At 47.0% G+C, this 11,198-nt stretch overlaps 1 protein-coding gene across 1 annotated transcript; it reads right to left on the bottom strand.

Annotated features, from left to right (window-relative positions):
- Window positions 1–8,974: 8,974 nt before the first annotated feature.
- Window positions 8,975–10,399, bottom strand: ASCL4 (achaete-scute family bHLH transcription factor 4). The gene has a single exon (XM_046013371.1). It carries the CDS (start codon window positions 9,617–9,619, stop codon window positions 9,104–9,106), a length of 516 nt encoding a protein of 171 aa, XP_045869327.1. The 5' UTR covers window positions 9,620–10,399; the 3' UTR covers window positions 8,975–9,103.
- Window positions 10,400–11,198: the final 799 nt, after the last annotated feature.

Consider the following 11,198-nt stretch of genomic DNA (forward strand, 5'->3'; position numbering starts at 1 on the left):
TTCCTTCTGAGAATCCGTAGCGGCCTGGTTACCTGCTCTGGCCCAAAGAAAGCAGGCATTGTGTGACTCCTGAGCCCTGGCCTCCAAAAGCTGGCAACCTCCATCCTTGTCCTCTGGCTGCTCTGAAATGATCATAGAAAGAAGCCCAGACCTCCTGGAGGATGAAGCCTCTGGGGGAGCAGCAGACGAACGTCCCAGCCAATCTGCCGTGGGTGTTGCGTTTTGGAATCTCTCCTTAGACAACATGAGAAAACCTAGCATGGTACTATTTCCATCATTCTACTTAAGAATGTAATCAACTGAATTTATGTGGAATAGAACTTGCCTCATATTGGATAGAGTAGTTGCACTTCTCTGCAAAAGGGTCCCTATCTTCAGAGAACGGATGTGCAGATCAGTAGCCGTGACAGCACTTTCTAGTGTACAGGAGTCTTTGACTTAGGTAGCCGTGTTTCCCCTTTACCGCAACCCCGGGAGAAGGGACAGGTGTTACTGCCCTTAGTTTTACAGATGAGGAAAATAGGTTCAGAAAGGTAATGTCTCTTGCCCAAGGAAACGCAGCCAATAAGCCCCGAAGTTAGGACTGGAATCCACGTTCTTTCTACTTCGTCAAGGTGCCGCTGAAGTCCAGCGGCTTCCGCAGAGAACACTTAGCTCTCCCTCCAGATCTCAAACTAGGAAGATGCCAGGAAGTGTTCTGATGTCCTGCATCAGACTTGGTTTGTGAACGGGGGCTGACTGCATCCCCTAATCAACCAGGACACCAAATGCACTTTATTCTACTCGTCCCTCATTGTTTTAACGTGGCTATTGAGCTGTGTAGTAACGGTGGGTCTCGAACAAGGAGACTTAGTGAACATATGTCTTCGAGTGCACAGCTGTGATTCGAAGTCATACAGTCATTTGAATCTGCTCAGCGCTGCTTCAGAACCATGCGAGAAGAGATGTCCATGGCCAGTAAGATTCAATTACAAAAATCTCTGCTTTATTTTTCTCCTTAGCCGTCATCACCAGCCGAAACATGAATGTATGCTTGTTGGTTGACTCTCTTCCTCTTCCTACACTTCAGCTCCAGGCAGGCAAGCAATAGTTGCTGATCATGGAAGGGACGGCTGAAGACCAACCAGACAGGTTTTGCTCCCACTGACCTGTGTACGTCACTTAGCCTCTCTGCGCCTCCGTTCATCTTTAAAATGGAAGTGATGTGTATGTAATACATACCCCGCAGGATCGCTGTAATCAGATGAGGATACTACCCACAAAGGGCTAGCCTGCCAGCCCATAGGCTCTCGGGAAGTGGAAGCTGGTGAATTTCGGTCATCAGAGCGCTTTCTGGAGAGACAAGATACGCTTCTACGATTTGCTCCTACACAGCACAATTTAATCCTTCGCTTCACTAAAACCCCCAGGGCTGCGTCTGATCAATTTTCAAGGCTCTTTCTTGTCCCATGACTATGAAATAGGATTCCTCCTTCAGAGATGGTATCCCCACCCCCCACTGTCAGGGAAAGGAGAAACGTCTTCAGGAGAGGCCCCCATGAGTCTTGCTCTGTAGGCAAAAATCAGTTTGGAGACTTTCATCATCTGGACACACTTCCTTCTGCAGCATCTGTGGTTTCTTTTTGGCCACGGTTAATGGCAGTGAGGAACCCAACAGGAAAAGGCTGCTGACAGGTTTGCACCAAAGGACGAAGCTTAGTAACCACAGAAGGATTAAAAACTCATCTCACCACCCAGGGAGGCTTCGAGTTTCGCACGCACACACATGACAATAAGAATCAAAGAGCTGGAAAGGGTTCTCTGGTTTCATGGGCCAATAAGGATGAGACTAAGTCCTTCTAGGCCATCTGCTCTCCCCCAGCAGCCTGTCCACCTGATGAGGAGATGACAGGGTTGGTGGTATGGATAGAGAAGGGTCCGGAGGAGCTCACCAAGAGAGAAGAGTTTGCCTTTTTGGTGATCACTCTGCGGGGAAGGATCTCACCAGTGCACACTTCCATCAAAAGTCTGGTTCTCAGGGCGACAAGTTTGCTTGGATTGCTAAATGGATTGCTACCCATTTTTGGAGATGATGACGATGATAACTTTGGGGGTTTTGGAGAACACCTGTGTTTAGACAAACGGCTCAAAAGCTTTTGGAAGGGCACCATCTGGAACCTTGGTTGGCTTGGTTACAGCTGGGTAACGCTGACTCATTCTGGGAAATGCTTTCCTTGGCCTCGTGGGACTTTGCTCTCAAATTCAACTGAGAATTATAACCCCTGCAGCTGAGAGGATGACAGTTAAGTTCAGGAGTCCAGGGTTGATGTGATGTTGTCCACAGATCATAAACTATTGATAAAGGAGCAGTTGCCATCTGTCCGCATCTGGATGGCTTAAGGGCATACCATTTCCACTCTCCAAGCCCCGTTCCTTTTCCCTACGCTACTTTATTCTCCTTCCCCTGCCCCCAGAAATTCCACAAAGGGAAGGAAATAAGGTACTATTTTCTCTTTCTCTCCAGCCCTTGATCCACTGCATTTCCTCTGCAATGGTTCCTCTGCTGAAGTTTTTCTACATAAGAATAGTATCTATTTTTATACTCAAGAAGTCACAAATAAAAGGAAATTAATAAGTTAATTGAGCATCTATTCTTCGCTGCCAGACCCTTGGGTAATGTATGTTGTATATATATTAGCATTATTTCATATACTAAATGCGGATGAACTTTCCAGAGTTACATATGGTCCCAAAATGATAAAAAATAAATACAAATATTTATTTTTTAAAAAGATTTTATTTGTTTATTTGACAGAGAGAGATAACGAGAGAGAGAACACAAACAGGGGGAGTGGGAGAGGGAGAAGCAGGCTTCCCACGGAACAGGGAGCCCGATGCGGGGCTCGATCCCAGGACCCTGGGACCATGACCTGAGCTGAAGGCAGACACTGAATGACTGAGCCACCCAGACGCCCCTACAAATACCATTTGAAGTGTGGTGTCATCACAGAGGGTTTTGTGCAACTTTTTAACCAGCCTATTAAACACTATTAACTCGATGCCTTTGAAGCCGGGCAGTACCTAAGGAACAACTCCCATACGATGCTCTTCTCATGTTCTTTGCCATTATCTACACCTGTTCCATCTTCTTCAGTGACGTAAACACCTAGCTTAGTCTCAACTGGTTGCCTTCCAACCCGCTGCCCATCCAGTTCCTTCCTCTCCCCAGTTCCCAGGACCCTCCCCTCCACTTGACTTCAGAGTCCTGGAAGTCTTGTCACCAATGAGCCTCTGAATCTGCTAGAACTGTTTCACTTGGAAGACCTCAGGCTCAGACCTGCCTTGGCTATGCCATCTTCTCCTCCACTGGGTTTTCCTTCGCACCCTGCCAGGTGTCTTCCTCATTGGCTGCGAAGCATCTTGAAAAGGCGGGCTTCAACCTCCCCTCTGCTTTCTCCTCCCACCCCTTTTATGCCCTCACAAAGGTTTCCAGAGATCTTTCAGTGCCCGACTCCAGTGGGTCCCCCCTCACCCAAACTCCCTGACACTCTGATTTATATGATGCTGTCAGCCACTCCCTCCTCCCTATAAAATGATGCCTGCTTGTCATTGCCATGATCTCACACCAGCTTGCTTCTCCCTCCTTCTTAGTCCTCTTCAAAGCCGCCACTCCTGTTACTGCCCGAAGGTGCATGACTCTCCACTCTACAGTTCTTTGACTTCCCCCCTGACCTCAACATCAGCATTTCCAACTGCTTGTGGACAGAAGTAGCTTATCTGCAATCCAGCATCTCTAACATACGATTTTTACCTTTGAAATCTGCTCCTCGTTCCCTATTCCCAGTTTCAGATGGGAACTCACTGGAGTGGTCTTCATCATCTCCCTCTACTTCTTCCTCCACCCCCAGGCTCTGAGTGGCCACACCGATCAGTGACACACCCACATCACCTCCCAGCCCCACCCTCCTCCCCATTTCAGGGGGCCACTGCCTTGGCTGAGGCCCTCCCTCCATCTCTCTTCATTGCTGCAATGCCCTTTTAGGTCGGCTGCTTCCTGCCCCCAGACCGATCCTCAACCACAGCATGGAACAACAGTTCACTCTTTCTCTAAACAAACAAACAAACAAAGATAAATAATAATAATAATAATAAAGAAAATCAATAGTTCAAGTTTTTCAGCCTGGCTTTCTTTTTTTTTTAATATTTTATTTATTTGACAGAGAGAAATCACAACTAGGCAGAGAGACAGGCAGAGAGAGAGGAGGAAGCAGGCTCCCTGCTGAGCAGAGAGCCCAATGCTGGGCTCTATCCCAGGACTCTGGGATCATGACCTGAGCCGAAGACAGAGGCTTTAACCCACTGAGCCACCCAGGCGCCCCTCAGCCTGGCTTTCAATGCCTTCTAGAATCTTGTCTCAGCCAGCTTCTAGTCTGTTCTCAGCTTCTGTTCTCCAAACACAGTTCCTGCCTTCTGGGCACCTGCTCCCCACCTCTGGATCTTCTGCGGGCTGTACTCATCCCATTTTGCCTTCCAAATGCTGCACCTCCAAAAGCCTTTCCTCCTAGTTTTCTACCCACTTAAAGTTGGCATAACTCCATCTTTGTATCCTGATACCATTTTTCATTTTGGACATCGGTGACAACACGTCTACCTTTTTGCATCATACGGAGGTGAAATAGGTTAATTTTCCCTCTGCACTGGAAGGTTCTTCAAATTCCATTCAACAAAAAAATGATGTAGTTTGCAGTTTTTAAACTATTTTTTTAAAGATTTTATTTATTTATTTGACACAGAGTGAGAGAGAGAGAGCACAAGCAGGGGGAGCGGCAGAGGGAGAAGAGAAGCAGACTCCCCGCTGAGCAGGGAGCCCAATACAGGGCTCTATCCCAGAACCCCAAGATCATGACCTGAGCCAAAGACAGATGCTTCACTGACTGAGTCACCCAGGCACCCCTGTGTGCATTTTTTTTTTTAAATGAGACATTGTAACAGCAACTAGGACTCAAAAAAAAAAAAAAAAAAAAAGTAATTCCTGCCCTGGAGTTGGAGCTCTGTAGTGGGAAAAGATGATAAACAGAGCCGCTGTACTGTGTGGCAGGAAGTAGGCATGTCTTGTTGACACTGGTTTCCTTGAGTCCAGGACAGGGCACATGTTAGGGGAATGGCTTTCTAGAGCTGGAAAAGCCTAAAAAAATCATGCAATCTAAACTTTAAGTGTCCTACCATAGAGGACCAAGATCATAGAAATCAGGAGCCTACCCAAGGTCACCAGACAGTGCTGAACCAAGCCCTATACAGGGCATGCGCCTTCACAACCCCTCCTCCTTTGCACCCTCGGGGGTGGGGGGGGGCACATACCACAGGGTGAGCAGCCCCTAGAGTTACGAACCACAGGAAATATTCCAAAAGGCAATATATGATAATCATTGGATCTGTCCGAGCTGAGTGGCCAAAAACAAAACCAAAACCAAACCAAACCAAAAAAACACAGGGAAGATTTTAAAGGACAGGTAAATGTTTCGCCTGTCATGAATGCACCATTTCCATAAAACTGCTCACCACATTGTTTCTACATAACTTTTTGGTCATTTATTTTGTTCTTTCCAAGAGTCAAATTGTCTTATGGTTAATTAATACCATTAATTAATACCCTCCATCCACAGGAAAAAAGGAAGATTGAACATTTTAAAAGGTCTCATTCCTGAATTAGTACTCCTCCTGTAAGCCAGCTGGAAGAATCCAGAAAAACTGCCTGATTTTTTTCTAAAAGGCTTCTCAGAATCATTGCCTTAGTCTCAGGAGGGCTTCAAACAAAACCACATGAAAAATCTCTCAAGGCGGGGTGCCTGGGTGGCCCAGGCGTTAAGCGTCTGCCTTCAGCTCAGGTCATAATCCCGGGGTCCTGGGATTGAGCCCCACATGGGGCTCCCTGCTTAGCAGGAATCCTGCTTCTCCCTCTCCAACTTCCCCTACGTGTGTTCCCACTCTTGCTGTGTCTCTCTCTGTCCAATAAATAAAATCTTTTTAAAAAATCTCTCAAGGCATTTTTAACCAGAGTAAAATTCTTTTTTTTTAATTTTATTTATTTATTTTGGGGGGGAGGGGTGGAGGAAGAAGGAGAGAGAGAATCCTAAGCAGACTCCATGCTGAGCATGGAGCCCAAGTCTGGGCTTGATCTCATGACCCTGAGATCATGACTGGAGCCAAAATCAAGATTCGGACGCTTAACTGACTGAACTGCCTAGGCGCCCCTACAATAAAATTCTCTTTAAAAATTGCCTTTGTCCTTTGCGTTATAAACTACTCATCTCCACAAGGTATATTGTATTTATTCACCCATTTTGTGCATTTATTTTAGAGAAGTAAATAAAGAAAAAAAGTCTTTATTTCATTTTCCTGTATTTAAAAGCAACCATAGTATATAAACAAAATATATTCTTTCATTGTTGTTATTCCTACTGTAGAAAAGAGAACATCAAGGTGCCAGCCATGGCTGGAGCAGAATGAAGAAATGGAGAGAGTCATTAGCCTTTATGGAAGACCCTTAAAAAGTTTCTCAAGGTTCTGAACAACTTGGTGCATTACCCTCTCCTCCAGCTCAGCCAGGGAGGTAAGATGGGTGTTTTCTTTTCCACCCCTGCCCCCAACAATAAATACATCTCAGGGAGGCTTGCTTCACTGAAACCTCTACAAAGAATAACCACCTGCCTGAAGACCAAAATGGATACATGACAGATGTCAGTAAGGCTGTAACAAAGGAATGGGCAAGGGCAAGCTTCCATCTTATTCCTTCGAACCCAACATCTCTGCCCCGTTCTTAAGAAGTTGTAAAGATCTGTTGTGAATCACTGCAAAGCATTTATCTGTGCCTCCAGAAACACAGAATCCATTAGAACTCAGTTACAAATATTAGTAATTATACGTCTTAACAGGGATTCAGCTTCCACAGGTCAAGTCATGTCCTCTGGAAATTTATAATAGAAGGCAAAATCCTAATACCATGGGGTTACTCCGTCTTCCTTCTAACACACTGAAGAAATCACACTAACTCCACCTAGAGATCATTTTCAACCAGGCTCTCCTTCCCATAGTATATAGGTAATAGTATTTTGTATGAGTGAGAGTAAGAGTATTTTCTCCAAAGGATGATAACCTGACTAATTTTTTTTATTTTTTTAATTTTTTAAAAAGATTTTATTTATTTATTTGACAGACAGAGATCACAAGTAGGCAGAGAGGCAGGCAGAGAGAGAGAGGAGGAAGCAGGCTCCCTGCAGAGCAGAGAGCCCAATATGGGGCTTGATCCTGGGAACCTGGGATCATGACCTGAGCCGAAGGCAGAGGGTTTAATCTACTGAGCCACCCAGGCGCCCCTAACCTGACTAATTTACCTTAGGATAGTACCTTGCAGATTACTGTGGTCTTTCATCTACGTTTCTCCTGTGAAACGGTACAGATGAGGAAACTGAGTTGCTGAGGGATTAAGAAATGTTTGCTGTATCACTCCACTAGCAAATAAAGGAGTAAGGGAGGACAGGGAAGGAGACCCAGCAATCTGGGCTTTAGGGTCAAACTCAGGATGGAATCTGAGCTCAACTAACCACAGCAACACAAACCTGGGCAAAGGCCCCATTGTTTAACCACATCGCAAGTGTAATACTCACCTCGCAGACGAATGAGAATGAACCAGGACAACGTGTAAAAACACACGACAGAATTTCTGGCCCGTAAAAGATATTCATTGCATATTGGCGTCCCTCCGTTGACACAGCTGTAAAAAGGAGGTACTAAAAAACCCAGCTCATGAGGCCCCTGTGGGGATTAAACCATGCCCTGTAAGGGCTCACACCAAGAGTAGTTTTCTCTCCTTGCCCATGTCCTGGCCTGGCTACCCACCCCCATATCAGGCCTGCCTCTGCGGAAAGGTCAATTCAAGATACTAGAAAACAACTTTATAGAGAGGAAGTTTATCTTCATAGGTCAACAAGCATTTTACTTATCTACTGAATTTCATAATTGTCCCTAAGACAAAATGGACCCAAATTAAATGTTTTTCAAAGACTGGGAACAAAGCCAAAGTCACTAGATAATTTCAATATACCCAGAGGCCCTCATGATGATGAGATTTTGAGAACATACCAATTTCAGTCCACCTTGTTCAACCATCTACGCATTTCCTTTTTTTTTTTTTTTTTTTAATCAGGGGTGTCACTTTACTTTAACCAAAGGTTAGATAAAGTGAGAACTACAGAGGGGGATGGAAAGAAAAAGAAAAAAGAAAAACCAGCGGGTAGAAACAACTGAGAAGTTTTCATACAAATCTGAGTTCTCTTTCAACGAGATCATGTACAGTAGCATGTCATTTCCTGAATGTTATGAAGTTTCCAGACGGAATAAGATAAAGACTGGATAAGATAAAGCTGGTAATATCAAACGGTGGCCCCGGTCTTCTCCAGCACCACCGTGCACGGACTCAGCCGAGAGCGGGCGCCGGCCTAGCAGCACGCCCAGGCGAATGCGTGTTTGCTCAAGCGTCAACTTAGTCACCTTCACCCAAACGGACGGTGTCAGTCAAATTTCAAATACAGTCCCCAAAGGCAAGCATGCAGGAAAACGTTCCTCTTGTCCTAAGGGCTGTGATTTATTTACTTATTTGGAAAGTTCTTTGGTTGGCTTGAGTTTGATTCGATATTCGTGTACCTAACGTACCCACCCCGCGGGCTGTGGAACATTTTTCCCATTGCTGCCCTGAGTTTTTAGAATACTCGTTTTTAGAATCTGGTGCTCAGAATCCGGCTCCGTGTGCCTTTGAGAAGCACCGTGGAAGAGTTTCCGTCATGAGCACCTTGAAGTTTGCAAGCTCAAAACCAGTAAGGCGGGGGGGGGGGGGGGGTGGGGGGGGTGGGGGGGGGTGGGGGGGTGGGCGGGAGGGCGCGGGGAGGAGGGCAACCAGAGTGTCAAAATACAACTTTACCCGCAAAACACGCATTTCTTGTTCCTAAGATTTAGTCGTGGAGGGAAAAAACCCGCATCAGAAATGCAAACCACCCCGGGAGAGACTTTTCGACCAGACTCCCGGGCCGCGGGGGGCGCGCGGGGGGACCGGGCCGGGGCCCGGCGCTCGCTAGCTGCCCGCCTCCTCGGGCTCGCTGCAGGGCGAAGGCGCCGACGAGGCCTTGGACTCGCCGTCGCTGTTGCAGTCGGCCGGGCGCGGGGCGCGGGCGCCGGCGGGACCTTCCGGCCCCCGGGCATGGCGCTCCAGCAGCTCCTGGAGGTGCCTGATGTAGCCGATGGCGGCGCGCAGCGTCTCCACCTTGCTGAGCCGCCGCTCCGCCAGCTCGCGGGGCAGGTGAGCTCGCAGGCGCGCGTAGCCCTCGTTCACGCAGCGCACCCGCTGCCGCTCGCGCTCGTTGCGCCGCCGGAGGAAGGCGGGCTCGAAGGCGCACTCCAGCGGCAGCGGCCGGCAGGGCGGCCTCGCGGCGCAGCCCCCGGAACCCCGCGCCCAGCACGCGGCGTCCGGACGGGAGACCCTGAGGGGGTCCCGGAGAGGGAGGCGGGGCGGGGTCCCCGGCAGGTCCAAGGGCAGGGTGCGGAGGTGGTAGGGCAAGGGCGGCAGTGCGGCCGGCTTACGCTTCTCCATCCCTCGCCGAAAAGCCAACAGATCTCCCGAGGGACTGATCTCTGACAAGCTGAGGCTCAAATAAATCTTCGAGGCGAAGATGCTGGTCCATTCAGACAGCCCGGCACGGCCGATCTGCCTTTAAAGAAGTTTCTGGTTCCAGGACCGGAAACTTTGCATGACTTCCTAAATTCATCGCACTCCTCGATCATTTATAAAGATCCAGACGGAGGGGACAGGCAAAGATTCAGGACCCTCTAATCCACACTTTAAACCCTGTCTTCCCCTCTGATCTTCTTATTTCAACAGATAACAAAAGGGATGCTTCTGCTCTGTCCCCAGCCTGGGAATGGGAGCGTAGACCAAACAGACTAATCTTCCAAAATCACCCAAGCTTTTCAATTACTGTAATCCACCCGCTCTGGGTGTCGAAGAGCATAGGAATCTTCCCGGTTTCAAAAAAGCCCCTCCCAGGAACCCACAGATGTGGCGGCTGGGCGAAAGTCTACCAGAAGCTTTCTCCTTGAAAATCAAAACTTGACTGCCCTTTGCGGTTTCCGGCGTCCAGGGCTAATGGAAAGAGCTTTCAGACTGTTTGCAAACTTGCCCTTGTTCTTCCATTTCTGTGGAGGTGGAGGGAAGACCTCATCAAAGGAAAGACTGCTCCCTTGCGGTTAAAAGATGTGTCAAGCAAAGGGGGACCTCAGGGGATGCTTGAGGGTTTCTTCTCCAAAACCCAATCTTTTAAAAATCCCAGTTCGACATTTTTCGAAGAGAGGAGGGAAGGAATATACCTTAGAGACGAAGGTAAGTGTCCGAGTATTACGCTCCTGCTTGTGTGGAACGCAGGACTTTTTTTTTTTTTTTTTTTTCCGTGTGTGTGTTACTTTTTAAGAGCACATCAAAAGGTTGAACAGTAACAAACACTTTTAGTCAGTTATTCTCACGGTGCTTACTGTAAACACAGGTTCAGCCCTGCTTCCCGACCTCTTCTAATCCCACCCAGGATATAAGACCATTTTTCCATAGTGCAAAAAAGTGTATTTCTATTGTATTCTTCTTTTTGTCTTAAAAACAAAGATGCAATTTATTTTCTCCCTTGGGGGCAGGTGAAGAGCCCCAGTTCCAGGGATAAAGGATGATGGCTTTGAAGACTTGTCTTTTTAACATACCACCAAAAAAAAAAAAAAAAAAAAAAGAATAATTAATCCATCCATGTTGGTGAAAGGCTTTGAAGATGAAAGTGTCATTAAAAACCCAACAGTGCTGGTTAATGTCAAAAAGTGTGTTATCACACTGAAAATCAGATTTCTTGTTCTGCAAACCCAGCACATTAAAGGCAGCTTCTGCTTTTAAAAGTCCAACTTAAAAACGAGAAGTAAAACCCCCCGACATTTATGATCAGACTTTCTGCCTATTCCTCAGGAGCCAGGGTGTAGCCCTGACATGTTTTTTTGACAAGTGCTATGCTTACCTGTTTATCCTAAATGATTTTTGCCTGAAGCAACTGGAAAAACACCTCCATCAAGGCAAATAAAATAGAAATAATTATTCCTTTCAGGCATAAGTTAGTCACATTTTAAAAACTCCCTACGAGGCA

This window comes from Meles meles, chromosome 7 (genome assembly GCF_922984935.1).
Source record: "Meles meles chromosome 7, mMelMel3.1 paternal haplotype, whole genome shotgun sequence".
In the NCBI taxonomy this organism is placed as follows: domain Eukaryota; kingdom Metazoa; phylum Chordata; class Mammalia; order Carnivora; family Mustelidae; genus Meles; species Meles meles.